At 39.8% G+C, this 18856-nt stretch overlaps 1 protein-coding gene across 1 annotated transcript in view; it reads right to left on the reverse strand.

The window, feature by feature from the left end:
* The window catches only part of TTN (titin), a 314129-nt gene that overhangs the window by 267235 nt on the left and 28038 nt on the right, over nt 1–18856 (reverse strand). Inside the window, exons 19-33 of the mRNA XM_081340361.1 lie at nt 18299–18387; nt 17994–18203; nt 16876–17018; nt 15195–15400; nt 13684–13914; nt 12764–13008; nt 9133–9356; nt 8864–9028; nt 8591–8759; nt 6003–7693; nt 5618–5899; nt 2794–3060; nt 2404–2676; nt 1034–1297; nt 677–937 (exon numbers count right to left, since the gene is read on the reverse strand). Coding sequence (XP_081196487.1) covers nt 677–937; nt 1034–1297; nt 2404–2676; nt 2794–3060; nt 5618–5899; nt 6003–7693; nt 8591–8759; nt 8864–9028; nt 9133–9356; nt 12764–13008; nt 13684–13914; nt 15195–15400; nt 16876–17018; nt 17994–18203; nt 18299–18387 — 4720 coding nt within the window. The remainder of the gene's footprint in view (nt 1–676; nt 938–1033; nt 1298–2403; nt 2677–2793; nt 3061–5617; nt 5900–6002; nt 7694–8590; nt 8760–8863; nt 9029–9132; nt 9357–12763; nt 13009–13683; nt 13915–15194; nt 15401–16875; nt 17019–17993; nt 18204–18298; nt 18388–18856) is intronic.

The following is an 18856-nucleotide window of genomic DNA, read 5'->3' on the forward strand; positions in this document are numbered from 1 at the left end:
TTTTGTATTACAAATTTCAACTTGTAACAATGAAATGAATTGTAAGTGCCTTAACAAATGATTGGGCATGTTGTAAACCTCCCAGAGGTGCTTCAAAGTGAGATGGACATCAAACAAATTTTAGATAGATAGAGATAGATAGAGATGGATATAGAAAGAAAGAAAGAAAGAAAGAAAGAAAGAAAGAAAGAAAGAAAGAAAGAAAGAAAGAAAGAAAGAAAGAAAGAAAGAAAAAGAAAGAAAAAAGAGAAAGAAAGAAAGAAAGAAAGAAAACAAGAAAAAAAGAAAGAAAGAAAGAAAGAAGGAAAGAAAGAAAGAAAGAAAGAAAGAAAGAAAGAAAGAAAGAAAGAAAGAAAGAAAGAAATAGATGATAGATAGACAGGCTGATACAGTAGATAGAAACAGATAGATAGATAAATTTTAACTTTAAAAAGAGAATCAAAAGATTCTATGCATGAGGGTGGAGGTTCATTCCCTGAGCTGGTGGGTTACTTTCCAAATGTTTCATTACCAGGCTAGGTAACATCTTCAGTGAAATTCCCCTGAAGATGTTACCTAGCCTGGTAATGAAATGTTCTGGAAATCAACTCACAAGCTCAGAAAATGAGCCTTCACCCTCATCCTATGCCTGAGCTATAGATATTCACCACTATCACAAACATTCCATGCAACTAACCTGCTACCACCAGTGTCCCAGAGGTCTTCTTTTCTCCAGCGTAGAACGTGTATTCTCCTTCATCATCTTTCATCATGTTGATTACTGTCAGCTTATATATTGTGCCATGTGCCTCTATCTTGTACTTGGGGCTGGCTTTGATTTCTTGGTCCTTAAAATGCCATAGCACATCAATTCCAGCATGGGACAGCTCAACTTCAAAGGTGACATTCTGGGTTTCAGTACAGGTGATATCATGAAGACCTTTAATAATCTTAATTTCTGTCAAAAAAAATGAATAAGAGAGTTAACAGTATTGAATTCCTATTATCACATCTTTGCATGAGCAGAATGGCTGCACGTTTGAAGAATACCTACTTTCAATTATGAGATTACAGCTGGTTTCAACTTTGCCAACAGCCAATTTACACTGTCCTTCATCTGATGCGTATGTCCTGGTAAAGACAAGTCGTTGCTTCATGCCCTTGGAGACTGCTTGTATACGGTCATCGGGCTTTATTTGTTCATCATTTATATACCATTTGGAGGAAGATACATCAGGGACTGAAATTTTGCTCTCAAGGATGGCTCTTGTGCCTTCAATAGCATGGACATCTTTCAGAGGAACAATTATCTCCACACCTGCAAACAGCATAAGATAGCCATCATAAAAGGGTTTCATTTCAAGCATTCCAGATTTAAGATACTTCCTCAGGGTCATATTAATATGTTTTCTTCTCGCCCTTTAGCTGGGAGGAAAGTATATTGATATAAACTGCCCCCACAGTCTATCTTTACAGTGCCTGATCAGCGGAACTGAGAGATCTATAGTTTCATAAAACAAACTCATAGATGTGTCTTCTGGAGGTAATTTGTATACTGTAATCCAGGCAATTTCCAGGTGGCATCATCTATGAAAATGGGAAACAGAAGATTGATATACCTATGCTACGCTCCCAGCCCTACCTCTGCAAAATTCTGCCTGAGGGACTGGAGTAGCTGATTGATCTCAGTGCAATTGTATTTCTAGATCATTATTTCCTATCCTCCCCTGAAAGTAATTTCTCTCCTAAATTAGTTTTGATTAAGCTAAAAAAACAAAACAAAAAACCCCTCTTCTGTCTCTTCTCTCTTCTCTCTCCTACCCCCCTCCCATTCCACATTTGTTTTTGTGGCGGCAAGTGTCCACATCTTATGTATTGCCGTTACAATTTCTCCAGCATGCATGTCTATGAATACACGTGCAAACAAGATACACAAACACTAAATAGCAGGATTCCTGACTGGCAAGTCTCCTGGGAATTCAATATTCCAATGAGGAAAAAAAAATCCAAGTGTGCCTGTATAGCCAAATCCAACATGGAGGCACAGTGCTCTGCAGCCAGAAAGGAAGAGGACATATCCATAACAGACTTGCTAGGGCAGCTAAACAGATGAGGTCCCTGGCTATATCTTCCCTGTCTTATCCCAGAGGTTCCCTAGATTGTATTTATGGGAAGTTTCACGTGGGACAATTCTTGGCGGCAGATTGCGCGTGAGGTGAAAGTAATGTCATGAGAACATATCTCATAAAAAATTAATAAAATACCTCCATGCTGTAGCCACGAGAAAATACACCTTGACTTAGGTTTCTTTCCTTTTTCCCCCCTAATTCTCTTTGATCTCTTTCATTTAGTACTTATTGCTTCATTTTTGTCTTAATATTGCCTATATGGTTACAAGATTCCCAAGGAAACTTTCAAACTTACTAGAGACAGATACGTGGCCAGATGTTACGAGAAGCAGACTAGGGATGCTAAAGGAGTATGCTCCTCTGTCTTCTTTGGTTGCATCTTCAACTAGGAGCATATGGGATTGCTTATCTATGACAATGTGGATACGATCACTCGGTTGAATTTCAGCGCCATCCTTCATCCAGACGCCTTCAACGTTTTCCTGGGAGAGCTTCACTTCATGTTGTATAATATCACCTTCACAGACTTTCTGATCAGATAGACCTTGAAGGATACTCACAGGTCGTGCTAAGGTATATATATATATATATATATTAAAAAAAAAGACGACACAGTTATTCATGATGAAAAATGGTGGGTATAAAATATTCATAAGGCAGGATCAGTTGTTGTGGATGGACTTACGTTTCATCTTCAATTTACAGGAAGTCTTTTTCCCTTCTGCCACAAAGCTATACTCTCCTTGGTCTTCTTTGGCAACATCTTTAATTGTAAGGATTTGACGACCCCGGCGGGAGGTTATTACGTATTTATTATTGGGTGTCAGCTCAATGCCGTTGTGATACCACTTTCCTTCCATATCTTCAGGGGAAATTTCACATTCTAATTCCCCTGAGAAGGATTCTGGAACTTCGATATCCTCCAATTCTTTTATAAATTCAACCACAGCACCTGCACCCAAATGTAGACATTTCAGTAAATGTTGTGAAAATTCCCCAACTGGATTAAACGTTTGCTCCGCTTTAAAGCGTTTTCAATAACTTAACAAGGAAAGCTGGTAACTTTAGATAGTATAATACATGTGAGAATAAAAACGTTTCTAGCAACATTTTGTTTTATCTGAAAACCATCTTAATTTACACATAATTTTCACTAACATGCCCAGTTTCACAACTGTTATTTTTATATAAAATGTTATTGATTTTCTAATATTTGCAAATCATAGGTGCTTAATAAACAACATGTTGTCTGGGTTCATTTTTTTACTTAACGATACATATTAAAATTATTCTGTATCTTCCTTTCTTTGTTCTTCAATATTGCTCTTAATTTTCTTAATCCTCTCTTCTTCAAGTGATGTTTCTTCACTTTTCAAACACTAAACAAATAGAATTCTTTCTACTATTAATACATACAACATACATACAACATTAAATATATATTCCTTTTTCATCATATTGCCTCCTTAAGTAACACCAGCTGCCTGCAATTAGTGCAGGTTCGAGTCCCACCAGGCTCAAGGTTGACTCAGCCTTCCATCCTTCCGAGGTAGGTAAAATGAGGACCCAGATTGTTGGGGGCAATAAGCTGACTTGGTAAGAATGCCGCTGGGGTGTGTGTGAAAGCCCTAATAAGCAGGCATATACATAGAATGAAGGCTACTGCTAAGCACATTGGTTTGTGCTTAAATTGTAAGCCGCCCTGAGTCTTCGGAGAAGGGCGGGATATAAATGGGATTAAAATAAATAAATAAATAAATAATATTGCTTCTAAATTATATCATTTTTTCTATCCAATTCATAACTCAATTTTATTTGCAATTACGGTCACCTTATTAGACCAATACCCCATTTTCCCAGCTCTTGTTTCCATTTTGTTTTCCCTTCAGTGTTCAGAATATCTTTATACATTACGATTTTCTCAACAGCGGTTATACTGAGGTGAGTAAAAGCTTCCCTTATTAAAAACCATCCTGGTATTTTCATGTTTCCCATCACATAAAAAATAGATTATTTGTTACTCATATTTAGCATGTTGTAAAAGGAACCAAAGAAAGCTTGTTTGAACATCCCAAAAGTATAAAAAAATTTTTTAGTGAGGACACAGTCATATGATGTAATTTTTTTAAACTATGGTCCTGGGTCTTACGCACAATTTCAAAATGTGCATCTGATTACTTTGTTAAATATCTAGATTTCAAGGGTGTCTGCAAAACTTTCAAGGCTGGAACTATTGTATCTGCAGCACTGACTGCTATAGCCAGAGGTGATCAGTCCAAGGAGAACCTGCCAGTAAAAGCTGCAGTGGACCCAATTTCATGATGTGAGGGGGGATGATGCCAAAGCATTGCCTTTTTTTTATGATGGAACCAGTGAATCAGTGAAACAGCCTTCCACTAGAAGCTAGACTGGACCTTCAGAGATGGCGTGTTTTGTTTTGTTTTGTTTTACTTTTTATTAAATTGTGTTTAATTAAGATGTTACTGGGAGTGTGATTTTTTTTACTGTGGATGCTTTTTGTAAATTGCATTGTAAGCCATCCTGAATCTGGATGACTAGATGGTATACCAATTTAACAACAACAATAGAAGACAAACCGATTCCATCACACAATAACCATTGCAGATTAACAACAACAACAACAACAACAACAACAACAACAACAATAATAATAATAATATTACAGGAAGTTACGACTGGTCACTTAGTGAGTTGAGTTACAACTGGTCACTTAGTGACTGCTTGAAGTTACGGCTTATCTGGGAAAAGGGAGTTATGAACTGGTTCAGAAGTTCTGCCAGGTGGACTACACCTCACGGTGATATGACTCCACTTCAGGATCTCTGCAATACATCTACATTAGTGGCTGTTTGCAGAATCCCGTGGTCACGTGACCATGTTTTATAACAGTTTTGCCCAAAACCAGAAGTTATTTTCAGCAACAACCACTCTTTAGTGAACAATAGGTTCTAATAAAGGAGAATATTTGTAACTCAGAGTTGACATGAGGGGTCAACTCTGAGCTCTCTGAGCTCAGGGTGCTCTCTGAGGGTGCTCTCTGAGCTTGCTTGTTTTTTTGCAGAGGTTTCATTACCCAAACTACGTAACATCACTGATGATGTTATCTAGTTTGGGTAATGAAACATCTGCAAGAAAACAAGCAAGCTCAGAGAAAACAGGTTCACTTAAAGACTGTGGTTTTCATTTACTGTAAATTATCGCTGCATTCATTTGTTTGCTTAACAACTGCCTCAAAAAAGGTTGCAAAATTGGGTCATGTGATTGAACTATTTTACAACTTTCATGACATCAAAGGTAATGGGCAGGCTTCATTACAGTCAAGGACTACCTGTATTATGCTCAACAATGACTGGCTATTCAGAGAAGCTGAGAATGATAGGTTGTAAACCCTAGATGGAAAAGCTCCCATTGAACAGCACAGTGGATATTTCATTTCCATACAGAGAGATATTGAAAAAAGTATATGTTAAAACAGTTTCTGTCCTCACCTTCTACAATTAGTTTAGCTGTTGTTTTTACAGATTCATCTTCTACAAGGGCACAGCTGTAGTCGTCTTCATCAAACTTGTCGATCATCAGTATAGAAAGGAAATGACCCTTCCTATCCGAATGTGTTCGGTATTTGTCTCCAGAACATATCTCTATCCCATCCTTGTACCATTGCACTTTAACAAAGGGCTCGGAGGTTTCACATTCAAAGGTTGCCATTGAATCTTTCTCCTTAGCGGTGACATCTTGCAACTCCTGGATAAATATTATATGCTGTTTGGCTGCCAAGACAACAGAAAGATATTGAAGAGGGTGGAAAGTTTGAGCGTGATGACATGAAAGCCAAGACAGTACATGAAAGAGAAACAGAGGTGTATACCTTACCTTGTACTAACAAGAAAGCATGACTGGAGGTTTCACCAGCTACGTTCACAGCTTTTACCATTATGCTGGCAGAATCTTCTGCTGTTACATCTCTGATGACCAACTCACAAACGTTATCTTCTGGCCAGTACCAATAGATGCGATCTGACCTTTCAATCTGCACCCCATTTTTGAACCACTGGCATTCTGGATCGGGTTTGCCTACTACTCGAACACGGAAGTTGGCATCCCTTCCTTCACTAATCGTCTGGCTTTGTATGCGCTCCAATATCTTGGGAGCCTCCATGCTTGGACTAAGTTGAACTTTCTCTGGCTTGATGGTTGGAATAGTGATTTTGCCTTCAGCTTCTAGGGCTTTCCTTTCTTCTTCTGTCAACTCCTTGGTCCAATGAAGAAGTTCTTCTTTTGTCTTCTTAAGCAACTCTTCATATGATTCATCCTTCTTACGAGATTTAAGCTCCACAGCGGTGATAGCTTCATAGTAGCCCTCCTCGGTTCTACGCTTGAATTTACTGCGGAGTTCTTCAGATTCTTCAGATATTTTCTCATGGCTGACCTTTTCTGCCTTTTTGAGTTTCACCACTTCTTTGGTAGTTGCCTCAACTGGTTTGTCAACCTTTTGGACATCAAACAAAAGTTTGCCAGGCTCTGTTGTTGGAGCTTCATGCCTAGGCTCAGGTGCTCGACGAAGTACTGATCTAAAATCTTCCCTCTGTTGAATTTCAATCTTCACTGAATGTTCAACTGAACCTTCAGGGTTTTCTGCAGATATTTTCACTTCACCTGTATCGTATGTCTTGCAGTCCACAATGTCCAGGTAGTAGATTCCATCATAGCGAAGTCTAAACCTTTTACTTTTACGAACAAGTTGTCCGTTGAGGTACCAATTGACTTTCGGTTGTGGGTAACCAGTCACCCTACAGAGGAATCGTGCAATTTCACCTTCAAGGACTCTTGCAGGTTCAGGAAACAAAACTATTTCTGGCTTTTGTTTCACTTTTTGATCTTCTACAAAGCCAGTAATGCCCCCTTCATGTGCCATTCTTTCTAACTCTTCAATGCGCTGAAGCCCCTTCCTGCCTTCTGGCAGCTGAGATTCTTCCACCAGGCTTTTCTCATCTTTAACGATGAGAGTTGCTGACGTGTGGTCTGTGCCGTATTTATTTGTGGCTCTGCACGTAATCACGCCACTGTCTCTAGGATAGGAAACATCATAGTCAAGACTGCAATATCCAAATTCATTAATCATCCGAAGTCTGTTGGCTGCCTCCAAAGGCTTGCCATCATGTAGCCACTCTACTCTCATGTTTGGATCACCAATAGGTGTGAGTCTACAGTCAAAGTGGGCTGGTCCAAAGCGTTTGAGCCGTAAGGAAGTGAGTTTTTTCTTGAAAAACGGCTTCTGTTGTTTTTCTTTATCGTAAAGGTCTCCTTCCTCCCATTGTTCTTGACCATATCGCAAATGGAGAGGCTCTAATTCTGGTGCTGCGATTTCTTTCGCTCTGTATGTCCCCCTCGGGATGATTAGCCTTCTTTCTGGTTCGGGCTCAGCAAACTCAACTTCCACATTCACTTTACATCGTGTAGTGTCACGTCCGGCTTTATTAATGGCAGTAGCAGTATACCATGCAGCATCATGTCTGACAGTAGACTCAATCTTCAAGGCAGCTTCACCTTTTGTTCCCTCAATTCTAAAAATCAGAACAGAGAGAGTAAGTACATGATTTTAACAGAACTTTTCAACCAACTGAATTGTTTATGAATGATGTTTATGAATGGGGTTTACAGCACCCTTCTGTCTTCAAGCATTTGGGGAGTACAGAATTTAGAGCATTGTAGGTAGTCCTCAACTTAAAACTGCAACTGGGACCAGTATTTCTGCCAATAAGTGATGCAGTCATAAAGCAGGGTACGCGAGCATGCATGAGAGGCACCGTGCAGGTTGGGGTAGGTGTGCAGGGATATGCATAGGTGTCATATGGGTCAGGTAGTGCACAACTGGCCTGTGAAGCACGAATAGGGGCTAGGAAGAATGTGAATGTGGGGAAGAGTTATCCCAGTGACTTGTGATGCTCCCTGCCAGCTTCTCCTTTGACTTTCTGGGTAAGCTGGCATGGAAGATTACAAATGGCAGCCAAGGGGCATGTAAATGCCATCAGGTCGCCATGCATCAGGATCACAACAACATGACCACGGGGCTGCTGGGGTTCCAAAACTCCAAAAACTGTTGATAACCACTATTCATTCAGTGCCATTGTAACCTTGAATGGTTTCTAAATGAGTGGCCGTAAGTCATAAAGGACTACCTTTATGCTTGCTGGGGATAAAAAGAGCTGTAGTCTCAGCATAACTAGATTGTATCAGGTTGAGAAAGCTGTTCAAAATATCACTGAATTCTGAATGAGTCAGTTAGCCAGAAGGAGATATAGGATATTATTACTTTAGTCTTTTTGAAAAATATTTTAAGCACCCTTTAATTTTCTCCCGGCTAATTTTCTGCAATGGTTGGGAGCATGCATGATGTAAGCACACTGCTTTGACTGCATTGCAAATGGAACACTTCTATTCATTCTATTTATAAGACTTACTTTATATTGGGATATTTATGGGGCACAATGATGTCACTGTTCTTTAGCCACACAATGTCAGGATTAGGGTTTCCCCGGGCTTTCACATTCATTTGCAGTTTATCTCCTTCCTTGACACTCGTATTCTTCAGTTTTTCTATGAACATCGGTCTTACCAAATGTTCCTTAGCTATGGTAGACAAAAAAAACAAACAAGTTGTCAGAGGAATACAGTCAGGTACAAAATTATAACCAGAAACATCCACCCACCCCCTAAGTTAATAGACTAAATACCTTCCACGGCCAAGGTCATTGAAATGGATGCTTTTCCTGCTCTGTTTTGAGCAATGACAACCCATTCTCCTGAATCAGAAGGCATTGTTGGAACAATAATCATGGACTGTGTGCCATCTTCCTTAATCACAATTTTGTGGGTATAATCATTAAGAACTTGCTGACCTGTGGATACAAATACAGGTATTGTTTCAGACTGAGCATTAACTTCCTTTAAGTGAATCTTGAGTTTTACAGAAGATGACACGATAAGTAGAAAGCTTTCGTACCGTTGTGAAACCAGTATGTCTCTGGCATTGGTCGACCCACAACTTTGAGGTCAAATCTTGCCGTCTGCCCCTCTGCACATTTAAAAGAAGTTGGCTTCAGCACAAATACTGGCTTGTACAATCTTTCCAGCTGTGCTTCATCTGTCTCATCCAGCCTGCGTGCAGGAGAGCGTGAAGGCGAACTACGCGCAGGAGAACGGCTTGGGGATCGAGGAGAAAGAGATCTGAAAAGGTAATATGTTAACATGTACAGTTACATGTATCAGGTAATAACAGAATAACAGAGTTGGAAGGGACCTTGGAGGTCTTCTAGTCCAACCCCCTGCTCAGGCAGGAAACCCTATAACCATTTCAGACAAATGGCTGTCCAATCTCTTCTTAAAAACCTCCAGTATTGGAGCACTCACAACTTCTGAAGGCAGGTTGTTCTACTGATTAATTGTTCTAACTGTCAGGAAATTTCTCCTTACTTCTAGATTGCTTCTCTCCTTGATTAGTTTCCACCCATTGCTTCTTGTCCTGCCTTCAGGTGCTTTGGAGAATAGCTTGACTCTCTATTCTTTGTGACAACCCCTGAGATATTGGAACACCCCTAGTTCTTCTTTTCATTAAACTAGACATAACCAATTCCAACAAATGTTCTTTATATGTTTTAACCTCCAGTCCCCTAATCATCTTTGTTGCTCTTCTCCGTACTCTTTCTAGAGTCTCAACTTCTTTTTTACATCGTGGCGACCTAAACTAGATGCAGTATTCCAAGTGTGGTCTTACCAAGGTGTTATAAAAGGCAACAACTCATTATTCACTAGACTAGGTTCTATTATTCTAAATATGGTACACAAAGTCTAATGCTGTGAGGTTGGGGCTTTTTACCACTCAGTAAATATTTATGTATCCAGTAAGGAGTCCCTATGCAGCATATGTTATCGATACAATTAAAACATAGCTACCACTATCTCTGCAAATGCCTTGAATCATGCAAAAATAAATAAATAAATATTTAAGCTAACCTTTGCCACTTCTTCTGTTTTTATCTAAATAAGTGCCATTCGCTTGTCTAAATAAACAAGGATTAGGGAGTAGATATTATCTGTAGGCGGGATTAAGTGAATGGCTGCTCAAGGAAACATAGATACACCCAAAGGAATTCCACTGGACTGCTGTCAAAAGGGTGCTCAGATACCTAAAGGGCACAGCTGATGCTCTTCTCATGCTAGAACCAGAGAAGGGGAAGACGGCCCAGCTCTCCGCTTACTCAGACGCAGACTGGGCTGGAGACACCAAAACTAGACGGAGCACTTCCGGTTTTCTCATATTGCTAAATGGCTGCCCAGTACATTGGAATGTTAGGCAGCAAAAATTTATTTCTTGCTCCACGGCCGAGGCTGAATATGCCAGCTTGTCAGACACGGCCAACGATTTGACTTGGTTCAATGAACTGATAACAAGCATCTGGGCATCTCCCCCTCTGCCCATCCAAATTCTCGAGGACAACACTGCCGCAATTGCAATCTCGGAGGCTTATGCAGTAGGATCTAGATCTCGCCATATAGACATACGCTACAAAAATGTCAGGCAGCTTACCAAAAGGTGTTTTATACATGTTGAGCACTGTAATACAGCTGACCAGATAGCTGATCTGTTTACCAAGCCTGTTCCCGTTGACCGGCACAACCTTCTGTGTAAGCGTTTGTGTTTGGCCTTCTGAACGTTTTCATACATGTCTATGACACCTGCTCGCCCCTTACATACATTCACTGGTCCCTGTCATTGGCTGGCAAGAAGGGGAATTGTTAGATGTTTAGTGCCAGCCATTGGCAGTTCCCCAAAAGGGTCATCAGATGGAGGCAAAGAGGCTTCTTTGCTTCCACTGATGAGCCAAGGGTCTCGGACCCACAGCCCCATTGGCGAGAGAGTTTTATGGTCAAGGAGGGGCCAAGACCCCCCAAAAATACCTCTGCACGAGGGGCTGCTCTTTGTTCTAGTTCTCCATTTTCTACTTCTTGATCTGCTTCTACTCCTAGTTAGTTTAGTCATGTAATCCTAGCTTGTTTTGTTTTATTTTATTTCTCTCTCACATGCAGGCATGAATGCTTTCATGCCAAGTATTTCTTTCTCTTTGATCTATCATGAATAAAACTAATATGATTGCATCTCTGCGTTCTGCCTTTGCTTGGGAGCTCCTTTAACGATTCATTGTGAGGTCGTGTAACAGAGTGAGCGCCTGTTACTCGTCCCAGCTTCTGCCAACCTAGCAGTTCGAAAGCACGTAAAAATGCAAGTAGAAAAATAGGGACCACTACGGTGGGAAGGTAACAGCGTTCTGTGCGCCTTTGGTGTCTAGTCATGCTGGCCACATGACCACGGAGACGTCCTCGGACAAGCACTGGCTCTTCGGCTTTGAAACGGAGATGAGCACCGGCCCCTAGAGTTGGAAACGACTAGCACTCATGTGCGGGGGAACCTTTACCTTTACCTTTATGAAAAGGATTTAGGACAGCCTTGGTTAGAGGCTCTTATTATCATGCTTCTAGAACCAGAGCATCCAACAAACCCTGTACCACACAAGGGAATATCTCGAGTGTAATATAAAAGAAAAGAAAATATTGAAATGCAATTTCAGGAATTGCATATTTTTGTGCAAAACTTTATGAGATTATGAACGCACCCATTTTGAAGGAGGATATGTTGGTTGTTAGGCCTTCCTCAGTATATTGCAAATCAGGATTTTTTGATCAGCAAAAGGTTTATGGTGCATAAAAATTCCACCCCACTCAGTTAACATCTGTAATTTCTAATAAAACATTTCTACCTCATCATAAAATAAAACAAATACTTGGGAGGGAAGAAAACAACAACAATGACTTGCAAGAAAGAGGCCTGCCTGGATACAGTCTGGGTGAAGGTCTTCTTACTAGTGGCATACATTTATGGTCCTCCCACCCTATGGACATTCGTTCAATCCCTAGTTATTTTCAAAAATGAATAAAAATAAAGACACTGTTTCCATGATTATGAAACAAAACAACTACGGCTCTACAACATTTCAGCAATGAAACGTTTCTTCCATCCAAACATTCAAAATTTATTCACAGAAAAATAAATTTCGTACTCATTAACATACCGCCTATGTGCAACTGCAAGCAGTTGTCTCAGGCTATAATCTAAAAAATGTATTGGCTGCCCCAAATACAGGCAATCCTCAACTTACAACAGTTCATTTAGCGACTGCTTAAAGTTACAACGCCACTGAAAATAGTGACTTATGACCGTTTTCCACAGTTACGACCTTCGCTGCATCCCCACAATCATGTGATCAAGCTTCAGACGCTTGGCAGCTGGTTCACGTTTATGACAGTTGTGCTGTGTCCCAACATCACGTGATCTCCCTTTGCGACCTTCTGGCAAGCAAAGTCAATGGGGAAGCCAGATTCACTTAACAACCGGGTTACTAACTTATCACCACAGGGATTCACTTAACAACTGTGGCAAGAAAGGTCGCAAAATGGGGCAAAACTCACTAAATGAATGTCTCACTTAACAACGTAAATTTTGGGCTCAGTCGTGGTCATAAATCGAGGACTACCTGTAGTCAAATCATAACAAAGACAAGACTGTTCCTTATTCTTACCGATATCTTCTCATCATTTCAGGGGATGGGATATAACCTGGAGACCCAGTAGGTCCAACAGGCTCAACATATAATTTTGCTGAGCAAATGGCATTTCCCTTGACATTGCTGGCAAAGGCCGTATAAATGCCTTCGTCTTCAGGCAAGACAACAGGAAAACGTAGACTGGCTCTGCCATCCGGCATGACCTCCATGTGGTAATGGTCTCCATGCCTGATACGCTTCCCATCCTTGTACCATGCAATCTGCGTTGAAGGAGGTAGAAAACCATATGAGAGGTGAGAATTTTGAGAAGGGTTAGGTAAGGGTTCAAGGTTAAGGTTAAAACGTTTTTTTTTTGAGAAGGGCCTTCAGTTCCATAAATTGCAGCTCTTTATTTGCTGTGGCTGCTTTGCTCATGTGCATTTTCCTAGGCTTATTTGCAATATATAAAAATAATCATACACAAAGTTAAAATCTCTGGATCTCTGAATATTAAAGCAGAAATTCCAACTGCTCCAAATCTGAGAATTGTACATCTTGCTATTATTTATTTATTTATTTATTTTATTTTATTGGATTTGTATACCGCCCTATTCCCGTAGGACTCAGGGCGGTTTACAGGGCAGTTAAAACCATGAATACAAAAAATTAAAAACAATTAAAACAATTAAATTAAATAATTAAATTAATTATAAACAGTAATCAAAATAACGAATTTGGAGACAGATTTCAGATATATAGCTTTAAGCTGCTTGGATTCATTTGTTTGAAGTGCTTATAATAAACATAATGTGTCATTTTTAAATAATATTGAAATCAACAAGATGCAAAAAAAAAGGTTACTACCATACTTTAATGCAATTCGGATAAGAAGGTGAGGCTAGGAAGAGTACAAATAACCTATTGCTTGTCCTTCTGAAAGACAAATGCATTCATACCTTAGGCAAAGGATAGCCAGTCATCTTGCAATGGAAGGTCACGCCACTTCCCTCCAGGATTCTGTAATTTTTCAGTCTTAATTCAAATCCTGCTTCAATGGTTTCAGATTCAGGAATGTCAACTACCATCTCTTCTCCATCTTCTTCAAGAAGTTCTTCAAGGGTAATCTTAATAATCCGGTACTCAATTTCTTTCATAAGTCTTTCTTCAAAGGAAGAAATATGGAACTCCTTTAAAAAAAATAAAGATGGGTTTATTCCAATATTAAGAAAAACTGTTGAAGAAAAAAAAGAGGAAAGCAAAAAGGCACGGTCATGTCTAATTTTAAAAAGGGAAAAAAATACTTTGTGACATACATGGTTGTCTAGCATCCTGTCATGTTGATAAATTATTAATATTGTTCTTGATAGCTGACATCAGACCCTGGCTGTAGGACAGATAATATTTCCCCCCCCAAAAAAAAAATAGCTTTCTCATAGGAAGAGGGAGCTACTGCTAAAATGATAAGTAGGAGACAAGTGGAGACTTAAAATAGAAAGACATGGGGGGGTGGGGAAGGAGAGAAGGAGGACATGTAAAGGCTGGCAAAGCAAAATGGATTTAGATAATGCTAGTTATGAAAGCTTGATTGTTTCCTGAGATGATTGGGCTAAAAAAATCTGAAATTAATCAGAATGTGATCTGGAGAACAGCATTGAAGAAAAGTAGGGTCCGCCTTGGGGAAAAAATTACATAGCGAAGATGGCCTCTGTGGGAGAATGAAGATGAAGATGAGATAGAAAGAACAGAATAACAGAGATGGGAGGGGCCTTGGAGGTCTTCTAGTCCAACCCGCTGCTCAGATAGGAAGCCCTTTACCAGGGGTAGGCAACCTCGGCTCTTTTATGACTCATGGACCTCAACTCCCAGAATTCCTGAGCCAGCTGGCTCAGGAATTCTGGGAGTTGAAGTCCATGAGTCATAAAAGAGCCGAGGTTGCCTACCCCTGCCCTATACCATTTCAGACAAATGATTGTCCAATATCTTCTTAAAAACCTCCAGAGCATCTACGACTTCTGGAGGCAGGTTGTTCCACTGATTAATTGTTCTAACTGATAAGAATGTCTCTGTGTGTGTCTGTGTGTGTGAGAGGGGGGGGGGAGAGGGAGTGCCAAGGCGAGTTTGAGAGAAAATGCCAACAAGTATGATTATTACTATTAATTAATAGAAAATAGGAAGGGAATTAGACATAGAAATAGAAACATTTGCTGAACTCTGTAGGTTGCATACATAAGGTGTAGGAAAGGGGTAAAATTAAAATGCCTATCAAGCCTCAAGCCACGATAGAGGGAGGGGGGAATATAGAAAAAATAAATTTGGCTTCTTTATCGATAAATAGATGTTGCCATAGTACAGTACTGGTGTATCAGAAACTGTAATTAAAACTTGGCTTGCTGTGATAATATCACAAGTTTTGTATGATGTCATGAATCAAAACCTACGAAACTATGTAAACCTGTGACACACTTACTTGTTCCTCTGTAAATGTCCTGATTAATACAGTATCTTTTGCCATTTTCTTCCTAATCAGAGCTTGTTCTTTTTCATATTCTTTTTCATAGTCGGCATATAAAGTGGGTGGGGCAACTGCAGCTACTTTGGGCTCTTGAACATAGGCAGTTACTTCAGTTTGATACATTGTTTCTTCTTGAGATTTAAGGTAGACCTCGTACTCAGCTAAAGGAAAAAAATAAAAAGTAGTTAAAATATAATTTAAAATAACTCTAGCAAGAACATTTGTGTTCTTCCTTAACCGTTGATATAAGCAATAGTTCCAGTTTACCAGTTACAGCACTATATTTTAAACAGAACACTTTCTATTTGTAAACACCCATTGATAAACAAAATACTTATGTGCAGGGCTTTTTTTGTCATAGAACGCTCAGAACGGAGTTCCGGCACCTTTTTTGGATAGAACCTTGTAGGCTAGGCAAGGTGGGTTGTATGACATGTGTGAGTTCCAGCACCTTTTTCTTTTACAAAAAAAGCACTGCTTATGTGTCTACAAGTTAGAGAGATTAACCCTCCTTTTATAGCTAAGTAATAATTTGAGATTTTAATGAATATTTTAAATCACTGGTTCCAAGCAATTGATGGAGACTTAAGTATGAACTATTAATCTCTTGGCTGTAGCTGGCTTCTGGAAGTGCATGTTGGAAGTAATAATTGACCAAGTATGATAGTGCTGTGCTCTTTTACTAAAAAGATAAGTAGTCATTAAATATGATTAGCATCAAAGATTAAATCTAACTCTCTCTTTTTTTTGGCTACGCAAATCCTATCCTTCATTAGCTGCATTTGCCTAGTAAGATAAGTGGCAAGTCTAAACTAGCATGAACATACTCACTGGCTTCTTCCTGTGAACAGCATAGCTATTGACCTCCCCACAACCTGGTTTGTATATAGTTAGATATGTTATCCAAACAAAATGCAGATATTACTTTCAGCTGCACAAAAAGGACAGCCTTGCCTTTCTATGGTTAATTTTGGCCAGAAGTATTCAGATGACACCTTTAATTATAAGCAAGTAATTTGGTAGTCATGTAAGTAGGTAAATGCATAGTGATCTTCCAGTTCACATTTTTATCATTGGCGTCCTTGTGGCTAACTGTAGATGTCTCTGGCTGCACAGACTATGGCTTTGCACATTCCACAATAGTTTATAAAATCTACTTGTAATGTAGTGGGTCCGACGCAAGGAAGAGACGCCAGCCAGAGTATGTGTTCAGCTCTTTATTGGGGGGGTATCGTACTGGAGAACAAGGGCTACCTGGCCTCCTTATATACCTCGCCAGGTAGGCGGCTAGCCAATGGGGTTGGCCCTAGGTTTCCCGCCGAAACTGGGTTTCCCGCCAAAACCGTCCAGACCAACGCCCCCTGGTGGCTGCTGCTACGCAGAGGCTGTACCTGGATACATAACACTACTGTTTGTTTGTTTGCTTAAATGTTTTATATAGCCACTAGTCTTATGACAGTGATTCTATTTATTATTCTTGAAGCATATTTAGGATAGCTATTGTTCTTTTCTCCTAAACTACTCCATTTGGTAAAACAGAATGTTCATAACGTCATCTTTTAAATAAGGGCATTATTTACCAAATCAATTTCCCCTCATGATTCATTAAAATCCATTTTCACCAGTTCTTACTTACCTTCTTCTAATAAGAAAGCTGATGCAGAAACTTCCCCATGTTTGTTACGAGCAACAATAGTATATTCTCCGGCATCATCAGCAAAGGTCATAGAAATTTCAAGTCTGCATTCCCCAGTTTCTTTTTTGTGAAGGATTTTGTATCTTTAGGAAAAACAACAAACAAACAAGCCCTCTAAGGATGAAGAATTACAACGTCAACAATTGTTGTGATTCAGGGTCAGCCTGTGGGTTCGGCAGTTGGGTCGGATGACTCAGAGGAGGAGGAGGAGGGGGGTGTTGAAGAACTTGCTGATGATGGCTTTGAGGCTCCGCAGAGCCCCCAGCCAGGCCCCTCCCACCTGGTGGAGACCCAGCTATGTGAGCCTGACAGCGTGGATGAAGATGACCCACAGCTGGCCCTGTTCAAGGACGCCCAACACAGGAGGCAGTCAATTAGGAGTAAACAGAGGAAGGCAATGGGGCTCCTCGGAAGGAGGCACAGAGAAGCCACGCCCTGTACTCTATATAAGGGGAATGTGTGGGAGGGCTGGTTTGCTGAAGGCAATTGCTTGGATTGTTCCTGCTTCTTAGCTCGTGTTTTATGGTTGGTGTCTTGTCTTGCTCTTGTTTTATGTGAATAAATTTGGCAGGCTTTATTCCAGCCTCTTGCCGTTTGTAAAGGGGTCGTCCCTGCTTTTGCTGCAGGGCCAGTAGCAGGCTGGTACAGAACAACAATTTCAAATCTTATCAACCCTAGTGAGAACCAAATGCTTCAAGAGTTTGAAGCAACGCAAGCCTCGATGTGGCCTCAAGAGGAAGCTCCTACTGATAGGAAGATATTGCCTCCGAATGGTTCAGCCAGACTTGCCAAAGTTTTGCCCTTCACACGAGGCAGAGGTTCTATTTGATGTTCTTCTTCAGTCAATCAGGGTGTCTTGGTCTCAAGAGCACCTCCAAAGCTGAAATGCTTCACAAGATCAATTCCTGTTCACACATTACCTCCAAAAAGAATTTATTTAAGGGGGAAGACCCTTCCAACCTGGACTATTGTTCCAAATACCATCTATTGTGATGTTTTATGCATAGAGTTTTCACACCATGTAGACATTGCATTTCACTATAAAATGCTTATTGTACCTGTAGCCTGTAGTGACAGGAAGCCCAGCTTTTTTCCAGGAAACATGCGGCTTTGGGTTGCCTCCAACCTGGCACTCAAAAATGACACTTCCACCTTCAATTAACCTCTGTACAACAGGTTTTATTATAAAGAACGGAGCTGCAGGTTCTCCAGATACTTCTTCTGCTGCAGCAATTTCTGCCATTATTACATCTTTGGACTCTACATAGCTAGACATATTATAAAAAAGTGAAAAATTAGGAATGGAATGCTATCATTAGCTAACATTACAAAACCAAATCTCCACAATTATTTTAATAATTACCGTCTTTCTTCAATGACCTCTTTTGCAGAAACAGCTTCTTTGGTCTCAAACTCCTCTGAGACTGTTTCAAAAACAAAAGAATAACAAAACTGGCATCAAGATATTTTCCAAAATGGATCACTAGCAGAGATACCCCACAAAACACCACTGAGAATGGCCAGAAATTAAAGGATTCAATTGTATAATCCAGATTGTAGGGATTGACTTTGGAATTTTCTCCTTCTAGGAATAATTTTGAAAACGATCAGTTTTCAAACTGACCAAGTGTAAGAAATGTTTAATTTAAATGATAGAAATTAGATCAAATCATAACTTTGGATCCTGGATTGTTACATATTTATAATTAGAACATGCCACTTTCCTAATTTTGATTCAATAGGAAATTACATTTTGTACAAATTAAACGTCTTCTTTGTCTTGTGCAAACCACATTGTGCAAATACTTTTAATTATAATCTGAATAAGAGAAGCATTAATCCCTGAACCTATAATGTATTTCCCTCATCAGTTTAAGCTATATTTTTCACTGCAATCATCTTGTGAAGAGTTTCTATATCC

The sequence above is a fragment of the Vipera berus genome (genome assembly GCF_964194415.1).
Source record: "Vipera berus genome assembly, chromosome: 1".
Classification (NCBI taxonomy): domain Eukaryota; kingdom Metazoa; phylum Chordata; class Lepidosauria; order Squamata; family Viperidae; genus Vipera; species Vipera berus.